The following is a 20,371-nucleotide window of genomic DNA, read 5'->3' as shown; positions in this document are numbered from 1 at the left end:
GAGCTACTCAAGGTACACTGCACTAGTCAGCACACTCCATTAGGTGGTAGGGCGTAACAGAGATATTTGAAGTCTTACTGTACTAGTCAGTAGACTACATTAGATGGTAGAGATTGATAGAGCTACTAGAAGGAATATTGTACAAGTCAGTACACTGTATTTGATGGCACGGAGTGACAGAGCTACTGGAAGGTACACCTCACTAGTCGGTACTCTCCATTAGATGACACAGAGTGACAAAGCTACTGGAAGGTATACTATACTAGTCAATAGACTGCATTAGGCGACAGAGTGACAAAGCTACTCAAAGGTATACTTCTTTATGGAGTCTTGATGGAATTGTCAGATTTTGAAATGCTTGGAAACGCAAAAATAATTGCTGAGAACATATAGGAGAGAAAATACCAGATGAACTCAAGGTGCCACGTTTCATACATTTACCTTGCCATTGGTGCTTTTATTGCTTTATCTGGAGGCTTTATGTGTTATTCCATTAATTTAATAAGCCCTGAAGAATCGGGTATTCCGTAAAACACTGGCTACCTCAGTGTCATGGCTACTTTTAATGTTGTATTCAATAACTAAAGCCTGTTACCTGAATGTCACTTTGGTTTTCAAAATTCATCAATGAGTTATTATTTTCATATGAAGTTTTTCTGTAACTGATATAGTCTTAAACTGAAGCATATCATTTGATATGTGATTTTATTATCATGATGTTTATTTGTTGAAACAAGAAAATACAGCAATACCAGATCAATGATTTTGATTGTGTTTCAATAACTTTATTTTGAATGGAGTTTGTGTACTACCCACAATCCACTATGAAGTTGGGTCAATTCTCAGTTTATCCACTCTCCTTTTCATAAACACGGCTTTGAATATTATCCATGTGATTCTGATTTTTTATCTGACTGCTAGTGGAAGCCAGTGGAGTTTTCTTGGAAACACGTGATGTGATTGGATGTTCTCCTTTCGGGATCTGGTCTTGCAGGTGTGCACATGATCACAGTGAGTGATGCTTGGGTGGGTCTCAGAAGTTCCCCTAGGTTGTCGATTTTGTAATCTATGCAGAAAATAACCAGAGTTTGGACAACTAGGCAAAACAAAAATGGTCTCAGAAAAGATTTTCGTAATTTTAGTAAGAGAACAAAAATCTTCCAGCTCAAAACGAGAGGTCAGTCTCTGGGGTCTTGAAAGGATAGGAGTCATGGCAAAAACGAGTAAATTCACTTTATTGGATGGAGACAGGTTGAAACTATCCATTTCGAATTAGAAAAACCGACCCTTGCTGAGTTTAGATTCGTGTTTCTGACGAATAATTTATGCTGCCTGCGATAATTACACAGACACAACTTTGCAATGTGGGTATCTTGAAGGAACGTCATTTCCGGCAGGAGTTGGGTGAAATAATTAATACTTGATGGACTTCGAGTTGACTGGGAGAAGACCAGAGGAGTGGCCCAGCCTAAGAATCTGTTTACAATTGGAGAGGAACGAAGCGGACCAACTCAGTACCACTCCCTTGATCGACACAGATGTCACAAGAGTTAGATGGACCTAATGGTGGTCAGTGATTGAAGCAGCTGTAGATAAATGGAGAAGGATGAGGAGGCGGTGCCATCTCTGTCCAATGGGAAGTGAGTTTGATTGACAATGAATAGCCTTTTTTTCGGAGCTGCAGCCCTTTTCAAACCAGACTGGTGAGTGCCTGAAGAGAGTCTCTGATAATGTGGGAGGATAGATACTTGGTCAGTATTGGTCAGCTAAATAAAATAACAACATAGGGGACGAGCTCTGAAAGAATTTAAGTTTAACTGGATCAAAAGGCAATCATTCAGGGAAACCAATTAGGTTTTTAGAAGAACCCTCACCCACCAACCTAGTTGGTGGCATGCTTCATCGGGTTCCCACCTAGGGGGCAGAGTGCCTCCTAGGTGTGCTTCAACACCTTATTACAGCGGGCGGGTATTTTAGTGACAAAAGTGAGGAGGGAGAAATATTAAAATTGGCTCAAGGAACACCCTCCAAACCTGGAGAAAGTTTAATGATGGGGTCCAGGGACAAGATAAAAAATTAAATATGGATATTTATAAGACAAAATTGATCTTAGATATCCTGGCGATGGTTTACATGTTTCAGCCTTGGTAGAATGGTTTGTAGGCTTTCTTCAGGACCAGAAGTAAAAGAAGGAAAAAAGGACCTTTGTGTAGTGAGAGTACACATGCTAAGGTGTGCTGTCCTTAAGGGGGTGAACTGGTTACCATGCCACTAACTAGGTTGGTGGGTGAGTGTTCTTCTAAAACCTAATTGGTCCCAGTGTCTGCAGGAAAAAAGAACCAGACATCATTTGTGGATTAGAAAGTTACAGTGGGAGCTAACACCACTGAGGCTAGGGGTGCTCCCCCACCATACTCCCCCACCTGGCTCTACCATCCTGACATAAATTATGGTATCTTCCTACGACCGCTGAGACCTAGATAGCTGATCAATGCCTTGTGGAACTACCTGTTTAGCTAAAGAGGAGATGGGTTGTGGACTTCCCCTTTGGCCGTCACCCACCCAGCCGGACTTTGGGAAGACCTTCTTTCGTCTCACTGTCGTATCTCCCCTTTACCATACAGTTCTATGCTCCATTTAGCTCGTCTTCCTATGTTCTTTAAATGTTTTTAACCAAGAACTTGCCATTTGGCCGATGCTCGGTGGAGCTACTTGATAGCTAAAGAGGAGATGGGCCGTGGACTTTCCCCTGGGCCGTCACCTACCCTGCCGGACTTGGGGCAGACTTTCCTTTGTCTCGCCTTTGTACCTCCCTCCTACCCCATCACCCTACACCCTTACCCTTCTATGCTCCAGCTATCTCATCTCCTATGCTCTTTGAATATTTAACTAGTAACTTCTGCAATGTTGTAATTGATGTAATTGATGTAATTTTGTAACTTTGTGGAACCTCATGTAAAGCGCTCTGATACCTCCGGGTCTAGCCAACGCTATATAAAGCTCAATAAATAAATAAAAGCAATATTATAATTTGGATGCCTGATTATTTACAAACAGCTTGAGGCCAGGTATCTAGTAGAAACAATACAGGGGCTGAGGCAAAATATCTTACTAAAATCCACCACCCTGTCAGAAGCCACAGTCCAAAGATTCCTATTTCCAGGATTATGTGAAATGTCAGTGTAAATGCATGGACTAGGCCAGAGAAGGTGTGGGTTCACAAGGTAGGTCAGTGTAGTTTCATGAGCTAGGTCAGTGTAGGTGCATGTGCTAGGTCAGTGTAGGGGCATGGGCTAGGTCAGTGTAGGTGCATGCGCTAGTTAGGGGTAGATATATGTGCTAAGTAACTGTAAGTCCACCTGCTAGGTCACTGTAGGTGCATGTGGTTGGTCACTGTAGGTTAATGGTTTTGGTCAGTGTTGGTGCATGCGCTAGGTCAGTGCAGGTGTGTTAGACCTGTCAGCCCTAGGGTGGTCTTTCCCTATTTTTTTTCGCCCTTGCCTCATTTTTCCCACCTTCTTTTTTTGTTGGCCTTAGGTCTCCGCGCACCTTCCCATTGCTAACCAATGCTAAGGTGCAGGTGCTCTCTACTTCAAACATGGCTGCCATATGCCCCTGCTACTGCAGCGTGGTCTTTTTGTGTAGCACCCTAGTTGCCAGGAGCTGGCTGGAACCCCTAAACATTGTTGCCAATCCAGCCTGCCTTGCCTGCCCATAGTTAGAGTAGGGAAGCTCCTGGAACCTTCTAGAATAGGGGCGGGGTCTGCTTTTGCCACCTCAGAGAGTGGTCACGTGACCTGGGCATATATAAGAAAAGGAGGGAAAGTTTTCAGTCAGTTGGGGCATCCCTGACCTGGGGGACCCTACGCAGGAGACTTAGGCAGTAGGGCCTAGTCAGAAACCTATACCACTGGGGGTGACAGGGTTTAGGCGCTGCCCACCAAGCTGTGTGAGGAACACTGAACTAGCCCACTGATCTGGCCCGGCGGGAGGGGAACCCAGGGACCAACTGAAGTGACCTGCTGAGGAATCCTGTCAGCAGCCTTCAACTCAACCCCCCTCCCCTTTCTCAAGAAACCAAGAATCTGCTTCCACAAAAGGGCGCCAGAACCACCAAGCGCCAAGAAGAAACCTAACTGCCACAGGACTACTGGGGGATCGACCAGGTACTGGAATGTGCTACATCTGCGCCCCCCTGACTTCACCTGGGCCCCTGCGCTGTCCTGCCTAACCCGCCCTGACTAAACTGAGTGTACTGCTAAGCGCTCATCCTTCGTAGCGCTAGCCTCCTGAACTACCTATCCTGCTGGGACTGCTACATTGCCCGCCCTGCCTACTCAGCGCTCTCCTACTGTGCCTGAGAAGCGCTGCAATCTGCCAGAGAATTGCTGTCCTTGCCCCTGAAGCGCCGCAAAGTTTATGGGCGCTATCCCTGCCCTGCTAGCGCGGGACTACCTGACGCGCTGTTGCCGATTGAGCGCTGTGACCCCCGGGACGCACGAAGCGCCGAGCGCCCTTCTGCCTCTTCACGCTGTGCCCTGACAGAGGGAACGCTGACCCGCCTTGAAGCACTGAGGAGAAAAGCGCTAGTGGCTCCACTCACCGCCGCGGCCCTTGCCGCCTCGCCAGAGCACCAGACGCCGGCCGCGGCCGCAGCAGGCCCTGAAGCGCCGACCTCATCACCCCCCCTCGGCGGCCCCTGGGAGCCAGGCGAGGGCCGCCGCGAATTTCAGTCAGGTCGCAGTTGGCCTCGCTAGGCCCGAAGCCTGCATCTCCCCTGTCACGTGGTGTGGGGGACACCTGCCGCGTCACCGGCCGCGCCCCTGCCTTGATTGCCAGCAATTGGAGGAAGTGCGGGATGCCCCGCAGGCCACGCTGCCATTGGCGGCCCCGGGTGCGCCCCTCCCCTGGAGCTTGCTGATTGGTTCAAGACCCGGGACCGGGAAAGACGCCGCTCGGGGGCTCAGGAAGAGCATCGGAGCCCCCGCCCGCCTCCAACATCGCCGGAGGGCTCAGGAGGAGCCCGAGAGCTCCCACCTGCCAGCGCAGGCCCCCGGGGGGGCCTGAAATCGAGTGGGAGGCCGCGTGAGGCCTACCAGAGGGCCCACTCCTCCCCGAGGCCTGCAGAGTTCGCCGCAAGGGCCCGAGTGGCCGACCAGGTAAACCCCCGGGGAGGAGGGCGGAAGGCCGAAGGAGGCCCCGAGTTCGCTACTCCCTGGGGCAGACTGTTGTTGGGCCCCGTTGGCCCTAATTAGCCACAAGAGAGTCCTCTGAACTGGGCCAGGACAACCATTAGGCCCCGGGACTGGTGTAGAGTTGAGTTAACCTCTGGCTAGGGGTCTGTTACCACTTTATAAATGCTTTAGACTCCTGCCTAATGCAATATTCCCTGTATGCCTTCAGTGAGCAATGAAATGATTACTCCTGAGTAAGGAAAGGTTTACTTCTGCCTTATGAAAAGCTCATCCTTGCCTGATGAGCCGTTTATTTCTGCCTAAGGGAAATCCTGTTTTAGAAAGCTAATGCTACCCAGGTTAAATGAAATGTTTATTCCCGCCTGACGAAATGTTTGGTTCTTGCCTAAAGAGAGGTCATGTCTGACTTATAGCGCATATTGGCCCAGGATGAGAGTTGCCTCTGACACCTACTGCAAGACCTGCAAGACTTGCCAGGCAAGTGGCAAGACTGGGACTAAGGTGAAGGTCCCTTTGGAACCGTTCCCGGTTGCCGGGAACCCTGGGCCAATATGCACCCTCTTGAAGAGGGTGGTAATTTGCAAGTATTTAGCGACCGTAATTGTGGTTGCTAATCATGCCTATATGGGTTTGGGTCGCTGTTAGGAAGGGCACGCCACTTCCTAATAGGGGCTCGCAATTCCTAAATAGCGAGTCGCATATAAATTGCAACTTGCTATTTAGGAATTGTACATTCACATTTTACATGCGCAAACGGGTCTCAAACCTGTTTGCACATGCAAAATAGGGTCGTACATCTGGCCCCAGATTCTGAGGTAATTTCTCAGTGTAGATGCATGTGCTACACCAGAGTAGGTTTTATATGCTAGGTCTGTGTAGGTGCATGTGCTAGGTTAGTGTAGATGAATGCTCTAGATCAGTGTAGATGGATGTGTTAAAGTAGCATGGGCTTGGTCAATGTAGGTGCATTCACTAGGTGAGTGCAGGTGCATGCCCTAGGTGAGAGTAGGTGCATGCGCTAGGTCAATATATGTTCATACGCTACGTCACTGTAGGTGCATTGGCTAGGTCGATGTAGGTGTGTGCACTAAGACAGTGTAGAATAATGCTCTAGGTGAGTGTAGGTGCATGCCCTAGGTGAGTGTAGGTACATGTGCTAGGTCAGTGTAGGTTCATACGCTAAGTCACTGTAGGTGCGTGAGCAAGGTCAGTGTAGGTGCATGCACTAGGTCAGTGTACTGCATGCGCTATTCCAGTGTAGGTGCATGTACTAGACCAGTGCAGGTGCATTTGCTGGATCAGTGCAGGAGCATGTAGTTGGTCATTGTAGAAGCCTCAGCTAGGCCAGTGCAGATGTATGCACTAAGCCAGTGTAGATTCATGCACCTGGCCAGAGTAGGTTTATATGCTGGGTCAATGTAGGTGTTTGTGTTGAGTTACTGTAGATGCATGCGCTAGGTCGGTTTAGGTGCATGCACTGGGTCAGTGTAGGTGCATGCACTGGGTCAGTGTAGGTGCATGTACTAGATCAGTGTAGGTGCATGTGCCAGGTCAGTGTAGGTGCATGCGCTGGGTCAGTGTAGATGCATGTGCTAGGTCACTGTAGGTCCTAGAACTCTGGAACATTTTTATTTATTTTATTTATTTAGGAGCTTATCGAGCAAACAGCTACGCCCGACGGGGGTGTCTCGGCGCTTGGATGGGAGTACACTCAGTGGTTTAAGCGTTCGAGAAGAGCCAAGTCTTTTTTTTTTTTTAGACCTCATTCACGCCCTTGGTATCTGAGTAGTAGTGCGTAGAGATAAGTGTACTGTCTCAGATAAACTGGTATAGGCATTGGATGTTACGAGGTGGTTCGCCCATCAGTACTTCGATATACTCCCACAGCACCACATCAAGATAACCATCAGGGTAGTATGCTGCAGTCAAATACCCAATCCTGTATCAAATCGCCCTATTGGGTATACAAACGTAAAAAAAAGAGATTCCCAAACAGCGTAATCATTGGACTTCGGGGGGGGGGGGGAGGGGGAAACCCGGTTTCATACTCAACTATGGCCAATGTAGTAAAGACCAAAAGTTTCTCTTATCTGGATTGCCTGATCTTAGTAGGTCCATTTTTGATGTTTGTGGCACTGAAATGCGCCAGTCCTGCAGGGAGGGGGGTAACGGGTATTTCCACTTCTTACAAATTTCCCTTCTGGCTAACAAGATTCCAAAAAAGAGTAAGTTCTTTGCTGAACCCTGAAATTCTGGTGCAACCCCAAAAATTATAAGAGCGGGACATAGCCGGACTTGGGAACCTAAGGCGGTAGTGAGTGTAAAACAGACCGCATTCCAAAAAGAAAGTAACAAAGGGCAATCATAAAACATGTGTAGATCAGAAGCCGCCACCAGACCACATTTAGGGCATGCCACTGCTGAGTTGTTTGGAAACTTTGAGAGCCTCTCTGGCGAATAATATGCCCTATGTAGGGTAAAAAGGTGGTTTCGGCGTAACCACAATGGTTTCACTATATTCCACAAGATCTTAAAGGACTCAAACCACAGGTTCTCCACATTTTGATTCGTAATGTGTGCGGCCCACAATGTGTCGGGCAGATGAAACTCACTATCAACCTCCTCCAGTAGTAAGGTTGTACCAGAATGAAACCTCTTTTTTTGTTTGAGGCTTGTCGATTAAGAGGAAGACCATGTTGCTATTACCCCCTAACAAAAATCTGCCCTTAGCAGGAACCAGCTTCGTATCTGCAGGTATTTAAACCTGGAGAGCCCTGGCCCTATCCTAGAGAATAACACCTCCCATGGGAGTAAGCTACACTCCACAAAGAGGTCCCCCCACTCCTCCAATCCTACCTCTCTTAGAGGTGCTGCGAGACCATCCAGAAGCCAACTCGGGGAACCAGGTGAGTTCCAGAGTGGAGATCTACCAGAGAAATAATCAATTTTTATGGAGCGCCTAAATTTCACCCATGTTTTAGATATATCCCGCAGTACCTTCAGTTTTATTTTCTTAAAAAACTTGGGGTCGCCAAACTTAAACAAAAATGCATGCTCAGCTATTTTTTCCCCCTCTAAGCAGTGCTGCAAACATATACCCACAGGCAAAATTAATGGGTGATTTTAGCAACATCCTGGCATGAGAGAATTGAAAAGCCCACGCATATAGCTGGATATCAGGGGCCGCCAAACCACCCTTTTCCCTACGGCGCCTTAGTTTCTTCCAAGCTATTCTAGGTATGTGGTCATTCCAAATAAAAGAACTTATATCGCTTTGAAGTTTGGCTATCATAGAGGGTTAAAAAAAAGAGGGATGGTATTAAACAAAAAAGAAATTTTAGGGAGAATAGACATTTTAATTAAGATTCGCTCTGCCCAATAAAGATAAAGGAAGCGAAGACCATGATTTCATCAATCTACGACACTCCTTAGCAATGAACGAAAAATTTGATGGAACTATTTCGTTTATATCGTTATATATATTTAGGCCCAGGTAACGTAAAACAGAACTCAACTGAGCCCTTGCCACAGGCTCAGGGTCATTCCAGACCATGATGTCAGTCTTCGAGGCATTGATTTCATACCCAGACACGTTACCATAATCCTGGGCCAAAGCAATTATAGCTGGAAAAGCCGAGCGGAGTTCAGAGGTGAAAACAAGGACATCATCCGCATACAGGGATACCTTCTTCTCCTATCCCTCGAAGTTAAAAGGCTTGATGTTACAATCGTCACGTAGCCGCTGAGCAAATGGCTCAATATATAAGTCGAATAGGAGGGGAGAGAGAGGGCAACCCTGGCGGGTGCCCCGCGTGATGTTAAATGGGTTAGTTAATTCACCATTGACCAATAAAGAGGCAGATGGATTTTGATACAAAAGTGTCACTGCACGCCTACATTTTTCGCCGATGTAAAATTTTCCCAAGACTTCCGATAGGTATATCCAGTTGACCCTATCGAAAGCCTTGGTGGCGTCTAGGGTGAGAACAGCCGGTGGAAGAGATTTTACTGAAGCCATATCAATTGCTCCTATGAGGTCATAGGTCAACTCATAGAGCTGGCGTCCCTTTACAAACCCCTTTTGGTCTGAGTGCAGGATACTTGAAGCAACTGCCCCCAACCTATTTGCTAACACTGACGCAAAGATTTTGTAATCAGAATTCAACATAGAGATTGGTCTATATGACCCACTACAAGTTGCTGGTTTTCCTGGTTTCAGTATCAATGTTATTGAGGCACTGTTCCAAGAAATGGGAGGGAGTATTCCATCTTGGAGGATATCATTAAACAACTCGGTCACGAAAGGGAGGATTGTTGAATTCAAAACCTTATATGTTTCTGACGGCAAGCCATCTGGGCCGGATGCCCTTCCCTTTTTACTATTAATAATTGCCAATCTAACTTCTTCCTGGGAGATTGGATCGTCCAAAACAGCACGTTGCTCTAATGAGAGTGCAGGAAGAGAGACTCCCGTCAGCCAATCTTCAACTTGTTCGATTTAGATATTTTTGTCCTCACGGTATATTTCACAAAAAAAATCCCGGAGAACCCCCCTGATTTCTTCATCAGTAGAGTATGTTATACCATTGGAGATAATTGAATAGATATTATTTCTGACCTGCTCAGTCTTTGTTTTCCAGGCTAGTAACTTTCCAGCCCCCTCACCATACTCAAAATGAGCCAATTTACTTGCCTCCCATCTCTCTAGAACCCGAGCGTTCAGAACTGAGCCCAATTCCTCTTTCAGAGTAACTACTTTATTTTGCCACTCCTGTACTTTGGTCGTAGGGGCATCCGGGTGCAAGGCTATTTCTGTCTGCACTCTGGCCATTTCCATTTCTAAGGAAGTCACAGCTTCTCTATGGGTCTTATTCTTATGTGTAGCTTTATTTATTATAAGGCCCCTTAAGAAGGCCTTTAGTGAATCCCATACACTCCCGGGGGAAGCTGTTCCAATGTTATCCTCCAGGTAATGCTGCACCTCCACATTGAGGGCATTGATAACATTCAACGAGGAGAGCAATGAACGATCAAATGACCAATTTCTCCTACGACTCTTAGGAAACCCCTCCAGTTCTAAATAGATGGCCGCGTGATCTGATAAATGAAAAGGGAGGTGAGATACTGATGTCACCAAATTAACCAAAGATTGACTAATCAGAATAAAATCAATTCTTGACTGGTGGTGGTATCTATAATTGCGAAAAGTAACACCTCTTTGTTGTCCATGCAGAGATCTCCAAATATCATTGTACCCTAGTTGCTTCATACTATCCTGCAGAAAAGACCTGGTTTTAGATAGAGGCCTGGCTCGGTTAGAAGGGGACTTATCCAATAGGGGATCTAAGACTATGTTAAAATCTCCTGCAAGAATAACCGGCTCAGGGAATGTATAAAGGTGGGAAAAAAGGGTCTTCAAAACTGACGGGTCGTCCTGATTTGGACCATAGTATCCTATAATAGTGATTAGGGACCCTGGTATGATCACTGATGCAATTACCCATCTTCCATCAGGATCAACCAGTTTAGAAACCAACCTAGCTTTTATTGATTTTTAAAAAATTATTGCCACACCTCTAATATGTACAGATTGCGACGTCATTATACATAGATCGATCCACCTATTCTTTTTAGCCAACAGATCCATTTCAGGTTCATCAAGATGGGTTTCCTGGAGTACTATAATCTGTGCATCAGCGTCTCGAAGGTACTGCATTATGTTATCTTTTCTGGGATTAATACGCAGTCCATTAGTGTTCCAGGAAAGAACGGCTAATTTACTCATTATAACGAGAAAACCACACCAAGACTTTTACCATCAAGAGCAACATAGTAGTATCTATAGCGACACAACAGGGTTCATCAGTTACATACCACCAAGGTAAGAAAAAACAATCGTATAATCTTCAGACAGCACCCACAAACTCAACACAAGATTAGAGCGAAAATTAGGAAGTTTTAAAAAAAAATTCCCTGACACCCCCACACCCCCGTGCCCAAAAGTACCCCTCCACCCCCCCTGGGGAACCCTTGCTCTATCTATCTGGAGTAACCAGAAGATAGCGCCCCATCCTGGGTCCCCGCCCTAACCGTGAACGTGTAAAGCCAAGACATTAAACCTAGACTTTATGCCTTATAGCTATACTGAAAATGATAGTTTATGTTCCACTCTCTTTTTTTTTTTTTTTTTTTATGTGTGTATTTGTATATGTGCTTATGTGTGTTTTTTTTTTTTTTAAGTTTAAACTAGCATTATCTTCAGGACCATATCAGATTACAGTACGGATTTTCTATCTGGACTCACATACCATATTAAATACCTGGCTCTCTTTAACCTGATGCTTATCTTTGCCCCTGGTTAGTAATAGCTCATCCGCAGCCTGAACTGATCTTATATTATGCATGCTGTTTTTATACATTACTCTCAGTGTTGCTGGGAAAATTAGTTGAGCAACTGCCCCGTAATTTCTAAAGGCCTCAAGCCTCCTCCCAACCTCCCACTGCTTGTCAAGTCTGACCCTTGACAGGTCAGATCGAATCTGGAAATTAAATCCCTTACCACTCACAGATTTCTGCTTTGGGCCAGATTGAGAATGGTCTCCTTAAGTGAATAAGTGTGGAAGTTGACCAATACTTTTCGCGGTTTAGTCCTATGGGGATTCTTCTTGAAAGGCTCTCTATGGATGCGTTGGATGTCTAGAGCTAATTCTTCAACAGACTGATCCAAGCGTAACGCATCTTTCAACAAAGAGATGAGAAATTGTTTGATATCTGAGCCTTCCTTGTCCTCCGGAATATTTAAGATGCGAAGATTGTTTCGTCGGGCATTGTTCTCGAGAATCTCCATCCTCTCTGCCATCGCTTGATCTTCTTTCCTAAGCGTTGTGATGTCCACTTTTGCTTGATCTAAATGTATGGACAGACCCGTTACCCTGTCCTCTATTGACTCTGTTCTTAAAGTAAGGTCGCTTAGCTTCTTGTCCAGAGATTCACAAAAACATCTAATGTTAGCCTGGTTGGCTGCAGAGGTCTCAAACCCTTTTTTTCTATATCTACAGCTATAGTAGCGAACATGCCCTGTATGGAAGTCTGCAGGGAAGTGGTCATAGATGCATTATCACAGTTAGCTGATAAAGCACTATCACTAGAAGAAGGAGCCAGTGCACTGCCTTGTGTGCTATCTTGTGTGCTACACCCTTGCGTTGGAACATCCGAGGGACCTGAAACCAAAAATGGAGGAGCCAACAGAAGTGGCGGGGCCAATGGTGGAGCCAAAACCAAGGCTAGTGGTGGGGGATGACCGGATGTACCAGAAGGACCCAAAGTTTTCAACACAGGGACCAAACTCTCAGGATCTTCAGTGGGGTTCAGAGTGTCTACACTCTCCTCCCCTCTACCTCTATTCAAGTCTACTTCAACTTCAGCTTCCATGTTAGCTTCAAGAATTTCCGTCGTCATGGCAATTGAGTTGTTATTATTGTGCGTTACTCCAATATTCACTGCCACATCAGGACCCACAACCTCTAGAAGTGTCCTTACTGGGCAGGGCTGGGAGGAAGGTTTATCCGATAGAAATAGCACTTGAGGAATCGCCTTGAAATACGTCCTAAGTGATGGAGTTATCCTAGACTCTGCATGAGTGGGGCTAGTGGATTTACGTTTAGAGCCTGACTCTTTAGGCCCTTTAGTTGTTTTGCACGTATATGCACGCTTAGCCTTAACCTGCCCTGTTAAATAGGAGGAAAGTTTCTTTTTTGCGTTATCTGTATTGCCAACCCCAGCAGAGACTACAAGCCTTACCACCTCTGAACCTGAGGCAGGAGTTGGGTTAAAGCAACTAGACGGGGAAGATGTAGTATTTGTAATATTTTGGGGTTGTATTCCCTTGTTGTTTTTCTTCCCTTTTTTTTGACTCTCTTTTTGTCCCCTTTCGTTTATCTTTTCTCAAGTGGGGTGACCCCCCTGCATCCGGCTTGAATGAAACACCAGCTGAATCACCAGCTGAGAATGTGGCAATGGACTCACCTCGAGTAATGACCCCCCCGCCTGGCACTGAGCTCTCACCACCTTTGGCGTCTTCCCCACAATCAGCAGGCAATTCTCCCTCCTCCGGTGTTTCCTCTGACACCTCAGCTATTGTGTCCACCTTGGCTGCGGGACCTCCAGCGGCCCCACGTCTCCCCGGGAGAAGAAAACGGATCTTACAGCCTCGTCGCAGCTCCAGGGCGGCGAGACTCCAAACCGACAGGCCAAACACCGGTAGAGTTGAAGACACAGGTGAGCTCCAGCTCCGGCTCCGACCGAGGCCCTTCTGCCGCGGTGCCGAGCCAACGCCCACTGCAGCAAGGAACACCGGCGAGGAGCACACCGAAAGGGACGCCCCTTCCAAACACATGGGGTCTAAACTGGAAACAGAAAAGGCCGAAAATGCCGAAAAACTCTGTAATTACAAGGCGTTTAGTTTTTGAGAATCTGCGCGATATCGTTTCACACAAGGCATTCGAGTATGAAACTAGCCTTGTGCCACTGACAGCTCACGGACGGGAACCCAGAAGCAGAGCACTGCCGCAGCTCAGCCGGCTGCCGCCATGTTCCCTCTAAAAACTCTCTTCGAAGAGCCAAGTCTTAAGGTCACGGCAGAAGATAGATTAAAAATTGTGTTATGTGGAAAATCTCAGAATACTGCAATAACTGCATTGCCCGCAATTGTCAATCCTAGCAGTATCATTAATTTAAGATGTGACATTGTAGCATCTGACTGTCTACATGGTAAGAATGATTTAAATGTAAATGTAAAATGTAAATGTATTTATATAGCGCAAATCACCGACCGAGGTTGGTATCTAAGCGCTTGCTTAGGGAACCCGTCCTGGTATTCCCCTGTGAGATAACCCCGGCAGGGTATCCACAAGGTGAAAGCCAGGCATCCCACCGCGAGGGGCCGTTGTGGAGATTAAGCAAGCTATTGCCCAGAGTCGCAGAGTGTGAACCCGTGAGTCGAGGAGGCACCGGAGTGAGAATTATCGAGTCCGTGGAATTTTTGAGCCCAAGACCTGCCGAGGCGGGGAAATGAACCCTGGTCCAGGGCCGATCTCAGCTGCCGCCTCTAACCCCTGAGCCACACTTCTCCACTGATTTATACACAGGAAATGCAGGAGCACTTATATGGAATAGTGAGAGGTAAAATTCTAGAAAATTAGGGAACACAAATCAAGCAACTGTACTCGGACTTGAGTGCATATTACCATTAAATACCATACCATACTATACCAAATCATACCATACCAAACCATACCAAATCATACCATACCACACCATACCAAACTAAACCATACCATCCCAGACCACACCACCATACTATCCCATCTCATTCCATCCATTACCGCCATACCAAATAATCCCATACCATCCCATCCCACAGCACACCATCTCGTCCCATTCCATCCCACCATACCATATTACACCACAATCCCAATCCGTAGCACACCACACCATCCCATTCTCACTTCCATACCATACCACCACAGCATCTCATACCATACAATAACATATGTTACCTTACCTTTCTATCCTATACCATACCATACCACACCATCCCATCTTCCAATCCCATCCCTTCCTATCACATACCATACCGTCCCGTACCATACATACCAGACCATACCATACAATACCATATCATACCATGCCACACCATTTTCATGAGCAGTAACATACAGAGCTAATCATCACAATGAAATTTACCTTTATAGCTCTTCACATCTGGACCCTGAGGCTTCGCATTACCACACCTGTAATAACACACAACATCTTTGTATTAAAGAGCAATGACAGCTAAAGGAACAAGCATGAACATCACATAAGACCCATATTTAAAATAAGATTCAGTATTAAGAGCGGCATCGGTGGACAAGTCCTCAGTGTAAGTTACTGTTCATACACAACAGTCAAAGCTCTCACGATATCCAAAAGTGCCTTTAATGTCTTACGGCAGGATGTGGGGGTTCTAAAGCAGATTGATCAGTGAGACCAGCCTGTGTCATGAGAGGCCACAGAGTGCCTCAGCTTGGGTCTTCTAGGAGCGGTTAGCTCAGAGAGGGGGGCTGACTAACAGGTTACATCTGCTTCTGGTAGAGTCTTGTGTATAGACCTAATAAATACATTCTTAAATGGGGTCCATGTGTATTCCTGCCAGCACTCACAACACAACACTGCCACACCCAACCCCTGCAAGTGTAAACCTTGTCACCATTCTTCTACAACCAAGATGTTGGGTAGCTTTAGTGGTATATATATAAGGAAGATTTTAACCTAGACCCATTCGTTATCAAAGATTGGTTACAAGACAAAAATCCCCCATATCTTACAGAACAGCAAATTGTAGATCTCAGGGGAAGGATCACAGAGGGAGAGATGAGGGAATAGGTTAAGAGATTCACTAATGGGAAAGCAGCTGGTGCAGAGGGGATCCCATTTGAACTCTATGAAAACAAATTCAACTCTCTGGTCCTGTTCTGGGTATCTTATCAGCTGTATGAACTAACCCATCAACTTATCAGTGTGAATGATATGGCAGAGGCCTCTAATCTCCTGTTGACAATCACAACAATTGATGCTGCTAAAGCATTTGATAGGGTTGATTGGGACTATCTTTGGGAGATGTTGTGGTATTATCTTTTCAGCAGCAATGTTATTGGAGTTGTACATATGTTATATAAGGTGCCAAGATTTTGATTAATAGCGAACTAACAGCTTCATTTCCGATATCTAAGGGAACCAGGCAGGGGTGTCTTTGTCACCAGTTCTGTTTGACATATATAGTGAGCCCTTTTCCCAGATGATTCAGCAGGATAAGACCTTTCTTGCCTTTGAAGCTGCAGGGTTACTAACCAAAATATCATTGTATGCTGATGACATAGTTTTGTGTAACCAGAGCTCTCTGTTCCTCACTCTGAGATGCATGCCAAAGATTTTGGGAGTCTGCCAGGATATCTAATCAACAAGGGAAAGACAGAGATTACGCCTTTGCCTAAAGAGAAGGTAGGGCTTCAAACTAGGAAATAGATTAGGTATCTGGGGATCATGGTAACTCAGAGTTTGGAGCAAATACTGTTTGTAAACCTAACTAAGGTATGCCATTATATAGATGCTTTCCTTAGAATGTGGGAAAATGTGCCCCGTGGTACCCATGAAAGGGTGAACATCATTATTATGCTGGTTCTTCCTAAGGTGATCTTCTTGTTTAACACTATACCACTTCCGTTCCCCAAGAAGCTATAGCAGAAATTGCAAGGGAGGGTTAGCAGCTTTATATGGACATCCACATGAACCAGGGTCTCATGAAATGGCTCTGGAGAAGATCGAAGCAAGAGAGGGGCTGGCTCTTTCAAGTTCAAAGATTTCCAGCTCTTTGCCGAAGAGCTAGATAATTCTTACATAGGTCAATTGCATCGAACTCTGTTGAAGCATTTCTGCCCAAATACGTTTTTGTTTAAGTCTGGTGACCCGAAATGTTTATGCAAGTTAGGTGAACAGTACTCTTGCTGCCCTCAGGGTGTGGGTATTCTTTAGGAAAATTCGCTGGATAGATTACTACGTGGACCTGGTACCAATTTGGGGCTCTCCCAGAACTCCAGAGTGGCTAATGATAAACTTAGGGCCTGTTTTAGGTCTTGGTGGTTGTTCCGTCGCATTCCCCACCCGATTACTAGGCGGTCCAATCGCTCTATTTAGATGCTGGTGGGTCGATAGACGAAAGAATGTCCAAGTGCCGCGATCTCTGCCAGATTTTTTCACCCACGTCGACAGCGCCATAGGCAAAAGCGGCTGTCAGAGGAAGTACTGTCACTTTGTCTGCTGGGCCAATCAAGATGGGCTTTCCCACCGACGTAACTGTTGGGGGGAACCTCCATACCTGAGTTGACAGATTGGAAAGGAAATAAGTCCAAAACTTCCCTTCTTTCTGTTTTACACGCCTTTTTCTTTCATGGAGCTGATCGTCCAAGTATTGCCTGTGCTGCTGCAAATTGACCACAAAGCGAATCAACCCCGTCATTGCCTGATTCAAAGGTAAGCTTCTATTTTTACTTGTAGCCTTTTGACTAGCGTTTACATTAGATCTGGACTTGTGCATTTTTAAACATCTCTTACCAGAAACAACATACCATTGTGTAATACATATGTATCTAATGTTATTGTTAAATGAAATTTAAAGAAAAACACCTGTTTAATTTTATTGTATTTTTTAACATGGTGGGAGCTGCCTTCATGTTAATGGACACTTACACAAAAACGGACCTCAATCAAAAAATCTAAAACTGAGTATACAGGTGTTTTTAACTTAATTTTCCTAAACTATCAAATCATTAATATATCCATTACACATTATTGGGATAAATTAAATGTAATAACATGTAGAAATTGCACTTGACAAGGTGAAATGTTTGTTTTAAAGTAACTGTAAAATCACTGTTAGTTCCAAACTTTAATCAATTTATAAATGGACGATGTGATGCTCTCCACACAAGCCAAAGAATGGATAAAATGAGGGGAAGGTGGACCCCCATCCAGTGTGGAAAGCTCAGAAGTGAGCTCTAGAGATGAGGGAGCATCTGGGAACTTACTGAAATTGGATTTAGCTTCAACTTGCTCCAAATGACGATGAGGGGGAGAGGCAGAGGTCTAAATCAAACAAATGCCAAAGAACAAGACGGGGCAGGAAAAGGAATATGTGGCAGAGGAGAAGAGAAAAAGAAAAATCAAAAAGATTGACGGGGTGGGAACTGGATCTCTCGAGCATGAATCGATGAGAACCATATACATCCGCTAAATAAAGGATTGTCCTTTTGTCCAAATTCAAACATGGACTTTGCTAATGCCAAAATTGACCTGTACAAGTTTTGCCGGAAGCTCAAACTGAAAAAGTATTTTTCAAATAGAAATAAGAAAATTCGGAAACCAGCAAGAGAAAATGAACCCGGAATTATCCCTTCTCACAGGGAGAGATCTTCCACACAACGATGATGAGCTTGGATTCACAACCAGGCTATCAGAGAGCATTAAGGGGCATATTACCAACAAATAGCGATATTTATTGCTAAGTAGGGTTAGCGGCAATATTTTTATCACCGTTTTTTATCGCTGAGATAACTTGCTATTAGCAAGGTTTATCTCAAAAGCGATAAAAATCAGGCGAAATGCGTGAATATCGCTGAGAATACAGCAATATTCACGCATTAGCGACGAAATGCTCTTAGCCATGTTATCCACCTCCCATTGGATAACATGGCTAAGTACTGGTCTGAGCAGGCGTTGGTTTTTGGCGATAGCGGGAATATTTCCATCGCTACGCCTGCCTTGCTAATAGGCGATAGCGACATTAGCGACTGCTTTCAGTAGCTAACAGGTTGGGTACGCCCACTTTGCATGTCATTAGCGAAAAATATCGCTGACATGCAAAGCGGGCCCCAAACCGCTCGCTATCGCCTAAAAGCTGTTGCTAACATCAGTTAGCGACAGCTTGCTAATAGAGCGATAGAATTATCGCCGCTAAACCGTCAATAATTGCCTATCGCCACCCTTGGTAATATGCCCCTAAGTGACAGAGAACTGTGTGTGACGTTTAACATCGACCCAGACATGTCAAACCCCAGTGGAAGTAAGAACAGTTTTGTCACCAATTGCCACCTGGGAACAGAGTGGATCTCTTTCAAGAAATGGTGTGGGATGGCTTGAGGAAACTGGCAGTAAAGCACAGAAAAGGCAATCCCAGGAGAAGGAGTGATAATATGACATCTGGTGACTGGTCAGCTTTGAGTGAACTTCAAGAAAACAAGAATATCATAGTAAAGCCCTCTGATAAAGGGGGAAACATTGTGATTATTATTTGTTATGTTATATAATTTGTAGAGGGCATGGATGCCCTAGCAAAGGGGCGTCCCCGCGCTAATCACAGACAGCAAAAGGTAGACCAGCACAGGCAGCACCACCATCCATTAATTCAAAAACAGGTAGGTTTTTATAGCCTTATGGAAAGCTATGTGATCACGAATGCCTCTAATATTCACCGGGAGGGAATTCAAAAGTTTAGGCGCTAAAACTCAAAACGAACGTCCTCCGGCTCTAACTTTCTGGACCCGCGGTATAACCGCCAGGTATTGATTACAGGAGCGCAAGGGACGTGATGGCGTGTAAGGTGTAAGAAGATCCGCAAGGATTTCTGGGGACTGAGAATAGGAATTCCGGTGAGTAATACACAGAGTTTGAAAACAAACACGCTTTTCCACATAAATTCTGAAATATGGCAGGATCTGGGAAGTCCAAACAACAGTCGTGCAGCCGCATTTCTGTATTCTCTGGAGACGCTGTGTCTCTGCTCTGTTAACTTCCAGATATAGAGTGCTAGCATAGTCCAGCCTAGACAAGATGGTAGCCTGTATGATGACCTGCCGGATCATGGACAAAAGTAAGTACTTACTGGAAGCAAGGAGACAATTGAACGACCAGAATCAGTATGAAAAGCTCCCAGCAGATCCATCTAAAGAAGTGATGAGGAGATTTCATACTAAACTGAAGGAATGGCATGATCTGCTACTTTTGGATGATAATGAATTTGCTCGACTGCTTGAGCACCTCCTGAGGCGGAAGCCGGGAGGCTGTATTATTTAGCGCTGTGTATGATTTTTACTTTATTTTAAATTGCACTTACTGCTTAATCGGCGTTTTATGTATTGCACTGCAACCTTAAGCAAAATAGCTTGATTGAATAAGCTTTAGTCGCCCGCTTCGCTCCCCCTCTTTCCCGCTGCCCTGGGCCACTCCCAGCCGAGTATTGACGCTGTGGAGCCGGTCCCGGGCACTGAACAGCGGCAGCCATCTTGTGTGTGGGGCGGATCGACAGCGCTCTAGTTGCGCATAGAAGGGGTCCCGGAATGCCCAGCGCTTGATTGCTCGACTGCTTGAGCACCTCCTGAGGCGGAAGCCGGGAGGCTGTATTATTTAGCGCTGTGTATGATTTTTATTTGATTTTAAATTGCACTTACTGCTTAATCGGCGTTTTATGTATTGCACTGCAACCTTAAGCAAAATAGCTTGATTGAATAAGCTTTAGTCGCCCACTTCGCTCCCCCTCTTTCCCGCTGCCCTGGGCCACTCCCAGCCGAGTATTGACGCTGTGG

The 20,371-nt window shown here is 45.5% G+C and overlaps 1 protein-coding gene across 1 annotated transcript in view; it reads right to left on the bottom strand.

Annotated features, from left to right (window-relative positions):
- LOC144754006 (E3 ubiquitin-protein ligase TRIM58-like) overlaps positions 1-20,371 on the bottom strand; it is a 249,824-nt gene that overhangs the window by 37,905 nt on the left and 191,548 nt on the right. The window contains exon 4 of the mRNA XM_078641524.1: positions 14,940-14,986. Within this exon, the coding sequence (XP_078497650.1) occupies positions 14,940-14,986 (47 nt within the window). The remainder of the gene's footprint in view (positions 1-14,939; positions 14,987-20,371) is intronic.

This window comes from Lissotriton helveticus, chromosome 5_1 (assembly GCF_964261635.1).
Source record: "Lissotriton helveticus chromosome 5_1, aLisHel1.1, whole genome shotgun sequence".
NCBI classification, from domain to species: domain Eukaryota; kingdom Metazoa; phylum Chordata; class Amphibia; order Caudata; family Salamandridae; genus Lissotriton; species Lissotriton helveticus.
This window is presented reverse-complemented; position numbering and strand designations above follow the sequence as displayed.